Consider the following 18,009-nt stretch of genomic DNA (forward strand, 5'->3'; position numbering starts at 1 on the left):
CTAGTTAGTAGGTAGCTTTAAGAAAAAAGAAGAGAAGGCGGAAAGAGAAGTGATTGAGTAGGCAGGTGATTGCCTGGAAAAGCTTCCTTCTTGCCTGGATGACCTTCCTCTTAGTGTAGGGCACTCGACTTGACTCCATGTTGCTGTGTTGGTTTTTGTGGGAATTTTTTCCTTCCCTTTCCTCAGAGAATAGTGGAGAAGCAAGAGGTATGATGAGTTCCACCCAACTGAATGAAAAACTACTTGAAGATAGATTGCCCTTCCCACCCTACAAAAAATAAATACAGAAGCATTACATTTCAACTTCTAAAAAAAGCAGGACATTCCTTCTTTCTACTCACATGTCCGGCATCTGTTTACAAGAGCTGAAGGCCTTTGATTTCTGAGGCTTTCTAATTTCTCTTTCTGCTAAAGCATCTTTGATAGTTTCTTAAAAAGCCAACTCTCCCCTCACTAACTATAGTAAACACAATTTGAACCATTTATAATTAAAGGTTTTTCTCATACTCTTCGAAGGGTTGAGTACATTAACTTTCAGAGTCCCTGAGGTTTTACTTAAAACTTTTTGCTGATCTTATAGTGGGTTTTACATGTACGAATAAATAAAAATTAAAACACTGTTTGAATCGCTTGTCTGATTTCCTTATGACTACAAGGGTGGTTTATGATTAAATAGAAGAATCTAGTTCTCACATTGAGAAAGCTAACAACTTCTCTAAGACACGTACGGTTTTCTACAATTGTTCTACATAGGATTATTTTTGGTTGTAATGGGTAGACTGAAAAGTGACCCGTCTTTAAGGTTAATAATGTGGTACTCTTTCTATATTCTTTGTTTTATCAGTTTCCTGATGTTTGTGTTCAGAGGAGAAATCCAAATGGCTCTAACCCTGTGATGAAGCAGGTGTCAGTTTAATCTTTTAACATTCTGAGTTCTTGGATGTGAATAGTGACTCTGACCTCTGGTTTGTTTTTTTTTTTTTTTCCTCTTTCAGCTTTTGGAACTTGGAATCTCATACCTCTTCGTAATTTACAGCTTCTAGTTGTGATCTATTAAGCAATTGCAATTTGTTAAATGTCTGATAATCTTGTCTACCATTCCTCATGATGTTAAGCTGGAGGCATTCTAGCATTCCCCAAACATTTACTCAGCACCTGCTCTGTGTCAAGCATAGTTAGAGATAAGGAGAGAATCAAATGTGGTCTCTGTCCTTGTGGAGCTCACATCTTTAGTCTCATGCCGTTGGTCTCCTGAGATTATCTACCTCTGAGATCTTTAGAGTGTCAGGGATCAAGCATGGAGGAAGGCTGTACTCTGCACAGTCAGGTGATGGAGATGGGGTGGCTGAACAGTGGTGGTTCCTGGATAGCACATGAATTTCAGGTGCGCCCCTGTGACTGCAGAGATGAGAAAGCAAGACCAACTTTGAGACTGAGTCTGATGTACTTATGCTTAGTCAAGTATGGCTGAGGAAGGGAGCTGGGGCAGGGGAGGAGAATTCTATATGTCAAAGGATGGCAGTTGCTCTAGATCAAAATTGTCAGAGCTGGAAGGGGGGACCCGGATCATGTAGTCCAGCCTCTTGTTTTCCATATTGAGACCCAGGAGAGAAAGTGATCTGCTCAGATCAAAAAGAGATTTAATGGAAACTCCATGAAAGTATGTGAAAAGGGACATGACAGAAAGCCAGACTTTCCAGTAGGTGTGCCCACATTGGAATCTAAACCTTTTAACACTCGTTACCTCAATGTCTAGAATTTCCTATGGATTAAAGATACTATACCACCTTACTTAAATGTAACTAATCCTCAGGAAGTGATCAGCTCTGTGTTTGTTTTCAAAATGATTATTTTCTGTTAATTGCCATTTTGCTTTAGATATTTGGTTATCTAACAGCAAGGCAAATTCTACATAACTTTCTACATAATTTGGCCATGCCAACAGGGTCAGTATTTCACCTAGCTCAGAATCCTGAGCATAATGTATTGGCACAGCATAGGCACTCAACACAATAGTTAACTTGTGCATTGTGGAGATGGCCATTATAGTCTGACAGACCTGGATACGAGTCCCAGTTCTGTCACTTACTAGCTGTGTGGCCTTGGGCAAGTTATTTCACCTCTGAAACTGTTTCCTTATCTGTGAAATGTGGTGTTGAGTGTATATGTGTGTACACACACACACACACACACACACACACACACACCCCAACTCTAAAATAGTACTTTGCAAGATCCTAAACCCCCAGCATGGTGCGTGGCACATGCACTGTTGAAATTCCTTTTTTTTTTTTTTCCCCCATGTTAATTGCAGAGTTACTCTTAGGAATCAGCTGAATTGGTATCTAAGATTGTGACAGTCTGGGCATTATCCCTAAGTAATACCTCAAACTGAAAAAAAAAAAAGTGTCTTTGTGATTTTTCAAACCCTATCATTGATGGCTCTCCATTCATGTCCTACCTCCACTGCCTTCTCCTTTCTCTCCCTTTGCCTCAAAGGAAACTATGGAGCCATATAGAAAGCTCCAGAATCAGATTGACCTTATGTACCTTTAATTGAGGACAGAATTTGCTAAAAGTGAGTCCAAAAACCCACCAGTGGTTTACTTTACAATTTGTGTCCTGGCTAGACTGGCTGTTGGCTGTGTAATTTGTCTAGTTTTGTCTGGAGTCTTAAGACTATTCAGCTGCTTCAGGGCAAAATCTTTTGGGGTGTCATTAAATGGGATTGATAATTGGCTTCTGATGAATATTCATTGTGACTAATGACTTTGGGCAAATTTTACACATACTATCTTTCTATTCTCCCACTGAGTGAGATTTTGATAGGATCATTTTCCTCAACTTGCACTTCAATTAAATATTCACAATACCCCTTTGTTGACTACAATCCAAATTGTATACTTTCATTACTTTTAAATTTTGTATTCTGTAAGGAATGAGCATAGGCCTTTAGGACCCTTCTTTTTTCTTAATGGGTTGGTTTTAGAGTTTTGTTTTTTTTTAAGTAAGTGGCTAATGATAATTTATGGGATGTATGTTATTTCTGATTAAGCATAGATATGTCATAACACTTTTCTGTGGTCCACTTAGCCACTATTTCTAAGAAATGATGCACACTGTTTGTGCCATTTAGTATTTTGGAAAAGAGCCAAACAACTCCTTGTTTGTTTTCTTAATCAAATGAGTAAAAGCATTTTACTCCAATTGCAGAGCTTTGGCCCTCAGAAAACCCCACAATGGAAATGATGATCAGACATCTTAAAAGTTTGATTTTTATGAGGGATAAGTAATTTTAAAACCTTGTCATTTAGCTTGCTAGGGTTTTTTTTGAGGCTAAAGAGACATGAAAAGAACATTGTCTGAAAATAAGATCTCTGCCACTGTGTCGCTTGAAATAGGATTTTGACTCAAACCAATTTAAGCTAAAAAGAGACAGGTATTCAAGTTCTATCTCAACCAGGAACATTCTATTGAATGACTTTTTCAAAGAGAATTACCAGTGAATACATGTGATGATGATACCTTACATTTGTATGGCACCATATAGATTTTTAAGTGCTTTTATTTATTTATTTATTGTGTTGTAGAGTTACAGAGTAGGCATATTATTGAATAAATGGATGGATGAATCCATTGACTTGATTTTCCAGAAGTGGCATATTTGTATGTCTAAGCTTGCTATTATCGTTTTGGAATTTGAGTCATATATATATATACCCTACTCTGTGAGACTCATGAAAATGTTGGTCCAGTACTATGAAAAGCCAAGCCACTAACTATCTTCATATTGTGAATATATTCCAAGTGTGAATTGTTTTTTATTTATTCAAGAAACATTGCATTATCTAGCACATATACATACATGCATATGTATATATACATTGTGCCACTGAGCAAAAGAGAGACAGGGTCTTTCTGTACTTTACAGTGAGAGTACAGACATACAGTCATAGTCCCATTAATAATGGGGGCACACGCCCAGTGGAGCCATGCAAGGCTTTGCAGAGGAAGGTAGTGCACAGAGACCCGGGGCAGGAGGAGTTCGCTAGGGGCACAGATCTGGGCCAGTGGGAATACAGAAGGGAGGAAAAGGAGTACATAACTACTCCTAAATCTGCAAATGATTTATTCCAAGGATAAACTTGGAGGAAGTAGTAGAGATTGTGGCTGGAGATGCTTCTCTACAGGTAGGGAACTGGTGAAGACATGAAGACATGCCTGTTCCAGGTGTGCCCCCAAGTACATTTCCGAGCAGGATGTTACATGACTGGACCTGCACTTTAGTAAGAGTACTTTGGCAGTTGGTTAATGGATGGGGAGGAAGAGCTGGGGCCAAAGGCCAGTGTAACCCTCCAGCCTGACTTGAGGGTGGAGTTGGAGTAAAGTTGGTTCATTTTCCATTCACTCAATACCAGCAAAGATTTTTTATCTCTCCTAAGCCCAAAGAGATTAGTCATGTATACTATGACAGACAGCCCTGTTATGTTGTAACCTACCGAAATGGGTTGAGAAAAAATGTATTAAACCTACAAGCCTTGGCGGAGTCACTGGGATCTGCTCTTGCGAGCTTGTTGGTTAAGCTTCTGTTCATGGCATGTACCTGATTTAAAGAACAGGGTCTGGAGGGAAAAGGAGGGGGAAAATTAGGCCCTGGATTTAATACACAGCTCTCACAACTGTGAACCATCAGCAGAATATCCAATTTAAAGCTGTTCATGTTACACTAACCTCTGGGATTCTTTTAACTGGGCCTTGGCGCGTCACTCTTGCCACGTAAATGTCCTTCTGTCAGCAAAGGCCAGTTAACAGCTTCCAAAAGAAGCAAAGTCCTCAGGGGAACAGGCTTCCCAGAAACCAAAGAAACATTAAAGAAAAAAGGCAGAAAGAAACATTTGTTGTTGACTTTTGTCACTTTATAGTCCTATCTCCAAAGGTGTCGGTTTTTTTCCTTCTTTCACTATATTGAATTTTGTAGCAATTTTATTCCATTGTATCTTTGTTTCCTAATTTTTCTGTTATATCAAATACTGATTGTATGATGTGTCTAGCTCTTAAGAAAAAAAAGAAATATGACATAGGGACAAGTCAAAAGAGGAGGGAGTGGAAGGATTAGTCAGTAAACAGTGCTGGAGCAATGGATTAACTAAGTGGAAAAAATAAATTCTCACCTCAGTCCTTAAACCTAAATTAGTTCCAGCTGGATTAAAGAGTTAAATGCTGAGGAGAAATTTGGAGGACTTTCTTAGTATAAAAGAGTGGAAACCATCATGAAGGAAAATATTTGCCCATGTAATTATTTAAGGCTTCTCTTTACCCAAAAATTCAAAGAGAATTAAATAAGGATAAATTATTTTCAAAAACATTGCAAAGGATTACTATCCTCTGCATATCCAGTATTTGCTTTTAAATCAATTAAAAAATGCTAATTCTCATTAGAAAAAGTGGACTAAGAATATGAACAGACCATTTACTTAAGAAATATAGTTTAGAACGTATAACAAGATGTTCAGCTTCAGTCATGATCAGAGAAATAAAAATAAAATGAAGATAGGTACAGTGAGGTACAGGGAGGCCAGCATTCCAGTGCAGGGGTGGGGGGTAGGAGGAGCCTCAATCCTTCATCTATTTATTATATTAATACATTTATTATATCTATTAAGTGCCTTAAAATATTTATAACCTTCGTCTTTAAATTCTGCATCTAGAAACCATATATAAAAAGTATTGACCTGATCCGATTATATGAATTAATGATGGAAGAGTGGTTAAATATAGTATGGGAAATTCATTGAGTGGCATGAAAAGATGTTTTCTAAGAATGTTTAAAGATATGGGGAAAATGCTGGCAAATAATGTTAACTTAAGGGCAAATCAACACTGTATTTACAGTAATCCTGATTTTTATTAGAAAAATCCATATGCATGTAATACCCCAAAATGTTCAATTATTTTCAGATGGTGAAGACTTTCCTTTTATCCCTTTCTCCATTTTCTAGATTTTTCTACAGTCATTGTGAATTACGTTCATAATCACGAAAAAAAATACATTTTTTGGAAAAGGAAGCTCTTATTAAATTTGAATTAGGGTTATTGAGTTAACTTATAATTTTAAATATGTTGATAAATATATATTTAGATTTATTGCTGAACTCAAATGACAGTGTCTCCTGACTTTAATTGTTTAGCTCTGAATTTCTAATTTGCTTCCGTTGCAGTTGACTGCCTGCATCCATGGGTCTGCTGCGATGCTCTACCCCATGTTCTGGCAGCACGTGTACATCCCCGTCCTGCCTCCACATCTGCTGGACTACTGCTGGTAAGGCCACTGCTTACCCTGTCCTCTGCTTTTCCTTCTCCAGAGAATGACCAGGCAAGTTAGGTCTATAACTTGTAATGCAGTTGGTGACTCTAAATTTAAAATGCTAACTTCATAGTGATCTGAATTTTAGATCACCTGATTGCATGGCCTGTTTGTTTCCAAACAGCTTTTCATATATGTCATGGCATTCTTAAGAGTTCAAGTGGGTAGATAATACCTTCTGCTTTCCTCAGTGTAGGGAAACCAAAGCACCAAGGAGTTGTGTGATTTTTTTTTTTTCCTAAGACATGTTGGAAACTGGTGTCAGGAACAATTGAGATCCCCAAGGTCTTCAAGTTTCAGCCGTGCCGTGGCACGTTTTGTAAGACTTGCCCTCAGCTGTGGTTTGAGAGCACAGACCAGCCTTCAAAACTCTCTGAAGTCTTTTGAGGGGAATTTCACTATTCAGTGAAATGTGTTTTAGTGGAAGGAGGGAGGGAAGGAAGAGAGGGGAGGAGGGAGGGAGGGAGGCTGACTTGCTTTAGAGTCAGCTAACCACTTGGGCAAGTCACTTGGCTAAAAGCTTTGTTTTCTCATCTGCAAAATAAATTTGTTCTATACATAATTATGTAAAGATGAAATGAAATGAAATAACATGAAAGGATACCATGTAGAAAAGCTGGCTCATAGTAGATGCTCAGTAAATGTTTCTGCAGAAGCATCATCTTCATCACTATCTGTCTCCAATAGATTAACAAAAAAGACTGTGTGATCTAATGTCCTTATAAATAATTTCTTTCTCCAGTGTATTATGATTAAAGACATTATCTCCATACAGCTCAAGTCAGCAGAAGTTGATAAGGGAGTGATACACATGTATAGAAAAGGCTCTGCACTGTCTGCCAGAAATTGAGAGCTTCAGGAGAAAGGGCCCCATTTGAGGGGTCACAGCCCTGTTACTTAAGAACAGATGATTCAGGACATTTACCATTGGTTCAGAGAGATTGAGTCCAGGTCAGTCATAATTTTTGCCAGGATCTCCAGCCCGTTTTGCAGTCCTCTCAGTGAAAAGGTTCACCCAGGTAGCCAAATTATCCTGGGAATTTAAAGGTATTCAAGAGTCCTTCTCACGTTATGTGTTGGGCTCATCCTCATCCCAAGAAGCCATGGGTTCAGCAAAGATTTAGCTCAGGGCCGTGAAGTGAAGATCAGCGGCCCTCTCTAGTGCATAGCACTAAGTGAATTGGCTCATTTCTCTCTTTAGTGTGTATCTTTCTTATCAAGGTGGGTCTCTTTATCCATGCCTTTCTCCTACCTCTCATGAGATTAAAGGGCAATTTCTCTGTATAGATTTGTTGCTTCTTTTGAGCTTCTGAACCAACTCTATTGGTTTTTTCTGCTGTCACGTATCTCAAAGGAAAGGACCGTGTTCTCTGTCCAGTTCGCTGTTTGAATGAAAGACTGGGGGGCTGGGCAGAGGCAGACACAGCCGCCAGAGAGGAGGAAAGAGGCAAGGGGAGAGAAAGAACAAGCACACCCAGGGAAGGTGGAAGGGAGATAGAAAGAAAAGGTGGGAAAGGGGACATATGTCCCCCGACAGACTCACACAGTGACACCCAGTCCCCTTAAGCACAGAGGATCTGCTGACACAGTGCCCCAGCCCTGACATACAGCACCCTTCACAGGCACCACCACCCCCCGCAATACATGGCCCCATACTTACACACACAGACAGAGGTCCCTTCCCTACAGACATGTGCCTTAGGGTCCCCCACACACCTCACCCCAGACATGTGCTCTACAGGGAAACCTTAGGGTTCTCCCTGGAAGAGACTCACCTGTGTGTCTCGATGCTTCAGGTAGGAACACCCAGGGGCTTTTGTGTGCAGGGATTGGTGGAGCTGAGAAAGTCATTGAAGTCCCTCTGCCTCCCTAATGGTACAGCTTTCACTTTCCATTATTTGGAAAGTTTCAGTTGCCAAATTGTTAGCTAGTTGAAAACCAGCAGCTTAGAGCCCCAAAACTATGGAGAAGAAAATGCTCTGTCAGTAACATCAGTGATAACAGTAGTTGCCACTGCTGAATCTCTCCTTTGGCCCCCACTCGTTGGACCATCTCCTTACATCTGTGATCTCATTTAATTCTTCCAGCAACCCTGTAAGGCAGGTATTATTAGCTCCATTTCATAGGTCAGTAAACCAAGGCCCCTAGAGGCTTAATAACTTACCCTAAAATAGATGTTATATATGTATAATTCCATTTTTACAAAAACAAACGAAAATTATGTGTATATATAACACAAAAATTAGATACACACACACACATACATACATACATACATACATACATACATACATACATATAGAGAGGCAGAAATCTGAAAGGAAATACACCAAAATGTTAACAGTGATTTGTGTTGGGGAGGAGGGGAAGAATTCCGCATGATCTTTATTTTCCATGCTTTCAAATATTTCTATCGACACAATGAAAAAGTATAGTTTTTTTTATAATTGAAAAGTTTCATTTAAGAAAAAAATCAATGTTTATTCTGGCCAGTTGTTCTTTCCCGCTGCCATCTCAGGTCGCAGCCCTCCTTTCTTGTTTGCTTAGAGGATTTATTAGCTGTTTCACTCTTTCCCGTGGAAGCTGACCCAAGATCCTCTTTTCAACTTCCTCTCAAACGCTAACCCTTTCAAGAACTGTCACCAGCCTGACCGAGAGCAACGGTGCTGACAGCTCTAACCGAGAAGGGGACACTTGGCAAGGACGGCTGCGAAGCCCTTGTCACCCCAAACTTCCACTCCAGAAACTCAGAGTTAAGGCTGGTAATTTTTGGAGCCTGAGTGGGTTTTGTGATTAGGCTCCATATTGGAAGTTTCTGTTTGTGTGATAGCAGTCTCTCTCCTGTTCTCTTGTTTTCATGAAAGGACTTTTTGACATCTGACCTAAGGATGATTTACAGGCCTGTGGAGATTGGTATCTGTTTATTAACTGCAAGATGTAGGAATGATGAAATAAAAGACCCCAAGAGAAAAAACAGATCCTCTATTCAAGGCTTGATTTGATCACCTTCAGCCTACTACCACTGCTTTGGTCAAAAACTACAAATGTCATGAAATTTGTGTCAATGCTAATAACTTTATTCTATTGTGCTCCGTGACTTTCACCACCGTTGAGTTTAATCTTTGGTGGTAAGAGCCAGCAGGGATAACTAGCATTTTAAATAATGTGCTAGGAGCCTGAAACATGTAGATTTGAAGGAGGTTTGTTCCTCTGCAGATGATTTAAATGTTAAGTACGTCCCCATGCAGGGGATACACGAAATGGAATCTGAAAACTATTATCTCCTGTAGAAATGAGCTCTCAATTTACTCACTGCACAGGAAGGGCAGATTCTAGTCATTTTCACTGCCAGCAGGTGCCCTTTCTATGCATAATAGACTTCACAAGTGTAATTAACACATGAAGACCACTGCTGCCAGTTTTTCTTCAGGTACATGCTGCTAGGGGTTTTCAGGACAACAGTGTAGGTTGTAAGAGCTTTTTACATTGCAATTGAAGATGAGGTGTTCATTGACTTTTGGACAAAGACATGCTAAATGGGGCTGAGCCTAGACCCTACTATTGGTATCATAGGTCATGGTCCTTGGACCCAGAGACCCCGAGAGCTGTAATGTGGCCTTTGGTAGAACAGAAGTCAGTGTAGCAAAGCTCTGGGATGCAGTGAATAAATGGAAAGTATGATGCTGAAACCCTGCAATTATGTGGAAGACTAATTGCACATTCACAAATACAACAACCAAGTATTTAAGTTAACTTTAATTAGATCTATAATCACAGATTTTAACTATCTGAATAAATCCATTAAATACAAGTAGTCTGCCCTAAATATTTCGCAAATTAATTTTTTTTCATGTTCCTTCCCATTTTTGGAGAGGTGGTCAAGAAGGTGCCTGGGCTTTGTATCCAGACACACCCAAGTTCAAATCTGTTTCATCTCTTATTAGCTGTGTAACCATTAAAAGTCTGTTTTACCTCTCTGATCTGCCATTTCGTTTTCTGTGAAATGGGTTCGATTTACCCACTTTGAAGAGTGGCTTTAGGAATTAGAGATACTGATCATCAAGTGGCACATAGGGGCCGTTTAATAAATGATGTTGCTCTTATTATGGTTATTACAAACATGGGGCATGGATTTTGGTTTCCAGAAGGTCTAACTCACATCAAACGTTCTTCTTGCTTCTGCTGCCTTGTGAACTCAAGGGAAAACTTTATAATTCATCTTCTCTTTTTACCCATCAGATTGTTTTTATTTTGATTTTTTTTTTATTTAACTTGGGTTATTGTATGGTTGTTTTCATTTGCAGCTGTGGCATAAGAATGAAAAGAAAAGAAACAAAAGCAGATGGCAGAGAAAACGAAAGGAGTAAGACATTTCCAGCCCTTATGAATATTTAAAAACATGTGCTGCTGGTTCCTTTCTACTTAGATCTGTGCCATTCTCTTGATTTTGAAAGTGAAAATGAGAATGTTCCCTACCTTGGCTGATGGCAGCCCTGACCTTGGCCAGTGTTGGAAGAGCTTTCCCATTTCTGGGACAAAAGGATTAACTTGCTGATGAAAATCAGTGTTCCCTTTTATAGTAATAATCATCATCTATCGAGTACAGCATGCAAGTCAAGCTCTTTATAAACATTATTGCAAATCTTTAAAATCAAACTGTAAGGTAAATACTAGCTCCATTGTCTAGGTTAGAAAATTGAAGCTCAGAGGGGTTTAGTGACTTACCCGCCATGACACAACTAAGAAATGGTAGAGCCTGCGCTTGAAATCCAAGGCCATCTCATATTAAAGCGTTCCTTAGTAATATCCTTTAAAGAATTATGGAATAAGTTGTACCTATCACCAAGATTTTGAGAAAAAAATCCTTTACATAGGCTTTTTGATGACTTGCTAATAATTGCGGACTTATGTTATCATTCATTATATTCATTCGTTCAACAAATATTTATAGAGCACTTACTATGTACCAGGCACTATGCTATGCTATGCTAATTAAATGTTGCTAACGAAAGGTCCCAGTAGAAGCCATATGGTATTTCCCATGCAAATACCTTTTTCTCCCTACTCCTTCAGAAGTAGTCCTAAATGAGGACCACAAATCAGTTCCCGAATTGAATTGTATGTTTGGGTTATCCTGGATACCTGTTAACATATTTTCAAATAAGTGATAAAATTTCCAAAGCAGATCAGAACAAGTTCATATTTTACCCCAAAAGAAGGCAGCCAGGCCAAGAGCCAAGTTAGTAGCTAACTCCTGATGTTCTCTGAGGGCATGGTTGAACCGAAAAGTTAAATCAAGTGTGTACAATTAAGGTTTGGATTTTGTATCTGACTTTGTAAAATACCTCATATTTTCTGACATTTGTAGGTGCCTCTGGAGTCCATTCTTCCACCCAGAGTGGAAGATTCTCTGTGAGACAGATTCTCTGTGAGACGCCCTAGTCCTAGGCTCTTTATCTGTGCTGTATGCGGGGTTCTGAATCAACCCCCACAGGCTGCATCATGTATCCCATCTAGGATTTTTAGCAAACAGTCTTAATATGCCTTTTCACAGGGTGCGTAGTCCATGTGGGCGATGGGGCATCAGTCCAGACACAGCTGTGAAGTGACAGCTGGATGATCAGAGCTGGGTCCATTCTAATCTCTGTCTTCACTGATGCCATGAAATTTTGCGCAGGGAATAGATTGATGCTAAAGTAAGTGGGATTGTTGATATTCTTGGTGGCAGTGATAGAAATCAACAAAGCGTGGTGTGGTAGAAACAGAAAAACCCGGCTTTGGCTCTGGCTTCCCCATTTACTAGTTTTGAGTTCGCTGAACACCTCTGAGCCTGTTTTCTCTTCTGTTGAATGTGAATAGTAATAGCTACTGATAAAAAGCAGGTGTTCCATAAATAGTAGGTACTATTTTTATTATTACTGTGTGTATGTATTTGTAGTCAATGTATATTAACGTGTATGTGTTTGTATATGTGTGTATATATAAATGATCCAACAATCCAGTTCAAGTTCACAAGACCCAGGTAGGTTGGAAGTGGATTAGGTAGACAGGTATGACCGAAATTCTTTTCTGTTTATCAAACCCTGGGCTGTGCAAGTTTTGTTCAAGATTGAATTCTAACACATAAGTAAAAACTGTGTCGTTTCCATTTTGCAGCAAGTATTTATGAGTACCTTTTATGTCCCTGGCATTGGGCATAGGGAGATAGGAGCTTATAGATGGTTCTGGATCTGAGGAAACACTGCTTTACAAAAGAACTCAGGTGTCCAGGCAAGAGTTGGGAGGTTTTTTTTTTTTTTTAGCTAAGAGGCATCAAGGGGCCATGATAGGTCCATTGCTCTGGGGGTACAACCACTGCAACAGGAACTCATCTGAGAAGGTAGGAGGGGATAAGGACCAGGATTTCAGTTTCAGACAGAAGGAGGAAGGAAGTTGGGTCTGTGCTGGGCCTGATGGTTAGAAAGTTCACAATGTGTGTTGGTTGAACAAAGTGAAATTATAGATTCCTGGGTAAATCCCTTAGTAAGATTTGGCTGAACTTGACCTTGAGGTTTCAGCAGAGAGGGTAAGGAGTAGAAAATAATTCAGGCTTGGAAGTCAAAGCTCTGGGTCTAAATCCTGGCTCTGGTCCTACTGAATTTATGTCTTTGGGTGAATCACACAGTCTCTCTTTCCTCATCCACAGAATAGAGCTAAAAATATAGTTCTCCGTAAAGAGCCTGGCATCAAGTAGGCACCTAAAAGGAAGTTGTTAGGTGATGACAGTCACTGAGCCCTATATTGAGGTGCACCTTCATTTCCTTCAGCAGCACCTAAAACTGAAAATGCCAAGAGCCTTTGGAGGAAGCTTTGGACAATTTCTGAGTAAACTGTCTCCCTGGTGGAAAAATGGGGGAGAGAAGAGATGGCTCTTTGCATTATCTATGCTGTGGATTCTGTAGGAATCTATATCTATACTATATAGGTTCTATAGGAAAACTGCCTTTTCAGGTTCTCCATTTGATTTTTAAAAATTGAAATGTAATTCATATACCATAAAATTCCTTTTTAAAGTGTACAATTCAGTGGTTTTTAGTATATTCACAAGGTTGTGCAGCCATCACCACTATCTAATTCCAGATCCATTAGGTTTTCTTTTTTTGTGTGTGTGGTACACGGGCCTCTCACTGTTGTGACCTCTCCCGTTGCGGAGCACAGGCTCCGGACGCACAGGCTCAGCGGCCATGGCTCACGGGCCCAGCCGCTCCGCGGCATGTGGGATCTTCCCGGACCGGGGCACAAACCCGTGTCCCCTGCATCGGCAGGCGGACTCTCAACCACTGCGCCACCAGGGAAGCCCCCATTAGGTTTTTAATACCTAATTTTTATTGTCGTTAGTAAGGTAATCCACCCTTATTAGTTAAAATAATACTTTTTAACCTTTCAGAAGTATATATAGCAAAAAGCAAATGTTCTATAAAAATGAGTAGTCTGTGTAGATGGTTGGCATCAGACCCTTAATCTGATCCCTCCAAGGTGCCCCTGCTGGCACAAATGCTAGGAGTACAGTGTGTGACAATGCTCATCCAGACTCAGCATTGACATTCCTGTGAGGGTGCTGAGGCTTGCAGGGTTAGAGAAGACATAGTGTCCCTTTACCATGGGAGTGACCCTTCTGCAGTAGGGGATGCTGGTTGTTGGCTCGCCCACCCACCCTTCAGGGAGCTCTCCTGACTGCAGCCCACTGCCCCATGGTCCTTCACATCCTTTGCTGCAGCATCTACATCTGAGTGTCTGGACCCACCCTGCCAGTCCCACCTTCCCAGTCCCCTTTCTGCTGCCTGATGTGGTAAGGGGCAGCAGCCTGCCTCCCTTGCCCCAGTTTCTGCCTGGCCTCCATGGGACATAGCTGTTTCTTATCTGTTCTTATATGACCAAGCCTTGGCCTGGTTTTCCATTTCTTGTGACACATCCTGTATGTAATTCCTCACTCCTCCCTGACCTGGAGCCTGTCTTGAATCCAACACTTAGAAAACTGTGGAATTTCTAAGACATAGTGTAGTGGTCTCTGCAGCAAAGACATTCTACATATGTTCATGGTCACCAGTAGAGCAGGAGCCACAGACCATGTAATGTCATCCTCAGAGAAGCTTCAGCTCTGGAGGAGGTTACCTTGTGGCAGGGATTTGCGGTTGTGTCGCTACCTCTCCCACAGCGAGAATCCATGAAGCACCAGCGTAGTGCTAGGCTCAGAGTCATCTCTCAACAGATGTGGGTTTGTCTTCCCTGTGAATATTGGAAAGACTGAGAGGCTAGGCTACGAAGGTAATTGGACGCTATGCACCTTGGCATGTGACGTATCTTAGTCCTGGAAAAACAAGAAGAGATGTTTTCCCCCTTGTTACCACTTGGGTTTTCAACGTTTACACTCTTTTTGGGGGTTACTTTCTCTTGGTTTATTTATCCATAAGCCTCGTTTTCTCTTCTTATTTCTTCTGTACATCATTCTTTCCTGGATTTCTACGAGGGTCTCATGGGTTGCTGGCGGCTCAAACCTGAGACTTCCTTTTGTGACCTGGCTCTGGCTGTTAACGGTTCTCACTGAACTCTCTGGGGCGATAGAGAGCCCTGTCTCCTGACCTTTCCTCTGTGATTAACTTCTCCTGCTGCAGTGGTCTTAGCCATGGAGCCCTTCCTGATGTTTTCCAAGTCTGTCTCCTTCCGGTAGACTGAGGAGGCATAAAAGGGCGGACTACTCTAGGCTTTGATGTTGACCCCTCTGGGTTTTCGTCCAGGCGTTATCTTTATAACTCTTGTGTTTGTTTCGGTTGGGTTTGGTGGCTTGGAGCGCTTTCCCAACCCCCAAGGTTACCCCAGGCAGCCACAGGGCCACACTCAGGAGGGCATCGTCCCCCCTCCCCACTTTCACCATCAGCTCAGATACACACGTCTCACATTAGCAGGCCATTTCCAGTGACCAGCACCGCGCTCCCAGCTCCTCCACTGCTGTGAGCCCCATGCTCTGGCTGTCGAAACCACAGATGGAAATGAGGCAGTCTGTGCCGCCTCTCCTAATCTGGGGTTGCCCCTGTCCTCACGTAGGGATCCTCATCCTCCGCTATTGCTCATAAATCAGGGAGGGCCGGTTGGAAACCAGGCAAGAAGTTAAATACTTTTTCCCCTAAGAAAACCTCGATTAACTAATGGCATTCGCACCCCTTCTACCTTTCAAGTCATATTTTCTGCCTCTCACCAGCTGTGACCTTTGTCAAGTCACTTAACCTCTTGGAGCCATGGGTTCCTCTGTGAATTACGGAGATCAGCCTTTCAAGATTGCTGTGGGAACGAGATGAGGTCATCTTAGGTCTGCCCCACAGCACTTTGTAAGTCTCCTGGCGGCAGCCTACACACGTACAAGAATATGCTTATTGGCTGTCCGCTCTTAATGGTAATCTCCACATAGGTATAGGGATCAGGACTGTGTTTTCTCTCCTCTGTCCTCAGGCCAAGGTGGTGCCCAACACGTAGTGATATTTACTGACTGACTGGCCGGCCCACGGAAAACACTGAGCACATAGTAAGTGCACCATAAGTTGTTAGTTTTCTCTCTTTCCCCTCCCCGGTTGCCTTTTTAAAATGGAAGCTCCTGAGAGCCTAGTTTATTTTTCTCTATGGACACCGTGAGTCACATTACAATCCTGTTTCCCTCTTTGGGTTGGCAGCTGGAGGACTCAGAGCCAAACCTGCGGCCGTCCCAGCAGGTGTGCAGCACCTCACAGCACACGTAGAAGTGCTCACCTCGCTCCGACTTATGCTTTTTCCCTTTGCCCCTATTTTTTTTTTTCCTATTTTTGCTGCTGTATTGAACATATTTCTATAAACTGCCGTAAATTCTATTTAGAACAAGAAAGGGTGTCAATTCATTTAAGCTAGTTGGAAAATGTAGTTTTATTCTGGCTACAAAATGTCCACTTGCTATTTTATCTTTCAGCTGTAATTATCAAATACCCATTTTTTTTCCTTAAGTGTAACATAATGGTTAAAAAAAAGTTAATGTAAAGCAACAGTAGTATGAGACTCTTGAAGTAGGAGGATGTGGGCTGGAATCACCATTAACTGTGACCATGGGCAAGTTTCTGAGAATCCCTTTTTTAATCTATAAAATGGTTGGTATAAATTGGAATATTTGAGGATTAAATGAGATAAGGGCTCCCGCACAGCCCTTGGTATTTGGTGAGCACTCAGCACATACCCGCCTCTTTATTCCTCCTGCTCTGCACACAGCCCCACCATGGACTCTAGGGAATCAGAAACAAAGTTTGGTTCTCCTGTGACTGACAGTCTGGAATAACCATACAAATTAGCGCGTGCTTTATGCCAAATGGGCAACCCAGACAAAAGCCTCTGAATAGGGAGGTGTTAGCAAGCCCGGCGTGATCTGAGAAGTGGGGCTTGGCGGACAGCACAGGTTCAGTAGGACTTAGAGGAGGCGGGGACTGGGGCCCACAGGGACACTCGTGGCTCAGCTCAGAGGCAAGTTGGGGTTCCTGTGGTGAGGGGCTGGCCGGAGTCTCGGACAGAACATGGAGGGGCCCGGGACTTGGCACAGCTGCTGGCGGGCCCCCAGGGAGCAGGTTAGAGAAAACCTCCGAACCTCCTTCCACTTTTCTTCCACAGCCGGGCACGTGCTGGGCTCCTGGGAAGCAGTGAGCTTGCTCTCTCTCAGTGTGACAGACTTGGGTTCTAGTCTCAGGGCTGCTGTGTGACCTCAGTGAGTTGTTTAGCTTCCCAGCCCTTGTTTCCTCATCTGTATGGGGGGCGGTGGTGGTACCTAACCTCATACCGTTGTCCTGAGGGTCCAGTGAGAAAGTGCCTGTCAAGCCCTCAGCCTAGCGCTGGCTATGGCAAGTGCACCATGAACAGCACTGGCTCTGCCTGGCTCCCTGTGCGACACTGGCCATCGCATTAGCCTGCGGCCCATCTGTCTGGTCACTTTCAGGAAGATGAAGACTAGGATTATCTGTGTCCTCCAGCAAGGTGTGTTGTATGCTCTTTGTTCGCTTTCCTTCCCCCGTTCTGTTGTCCTTTAACCTCTCTAGCAATGCCAGGCTTCGTTATTTCAGAGCAGAATTTTAAACTGTAAGACAAACTGCGTTTACACGTTTGTTTCTTTTCAAAAAAGAAGGAGGGGAGGGAGGGAGGGAGAGAGGAGGGAGGAAGGAAGGAAGGAAGAAAAGCTCAAATGAGTAAGACCCAGAGTTTTCCTTTCCTTTAAAGACAGGGAACTGAGGAAAGACTTGTGGGCTCCCTTTGCAGATCTGGGTATTTGGCTAAAAAGGTGGAGTGCCTCTGAGAGGCGAAATGGGTGTTGTGATGTGTACACTGTAATGCTCACTGTGCTTTAATATGGGAAAAGAAAAAGAGTAGACCTTCCAAACCCCTGGGTAGCTCTACGCTGTATCCTTACTGAGGTCAGAGAGGTGTTGCTCCTGGGGAGGCGGGAGTGGGGGCCCTCCTACCTCTCTCCACATCTCATCTCACCTCCCCTCCCCTCCTCTCCTCTCCCTCTTTGTCTTGGGAAGCTGCCTTTTATATATTTGAGCAGCCAGTGTTCCTTTATTTCACCTGACTCTTTTCCAATTAGTAGCCGCTCACCTCAGGGGAAC

At 42.0% G+C, this 18,009-nt stretch overlaps 1 protein-coding gene across 3 annotated transcripts in view; it reads left to right on the forward strand.

Moving 5' to 3' along the window:
* Window positions 1–18,009, forward strand: part of DENND1A (DENN domain containing 1A) — a 554,990-nt gene that overhangs the window by 318,700 nt on the left and 218,281 nt on the right. For all 3 annotated transcript variants that reach the window (XM_082612220.1, XM_082612221.1, XM_082612222.1), the window contains exon 10: window positions 6,219–6,319. In XM_082612220.1, coding sequence (XP_082468346.1) covers window positions 6,219–6,319 — 101 coding nt within the window. The remainder of the gene's footprint in view (window positions 1–6,218; window positions 6,320–18,009) is intronic.

This window comes from Mesoplodon mirus, assembly GCF_964341445.2.
Source record: "Mesoplodon mirus genome assembly, chromosome: 1".
NCBI lineage: Eukaryota > Metazoa > Chordata > Mammalia > Artiodactyla > Ziphiidae > Mesoplodon > Mesoplodon mirus.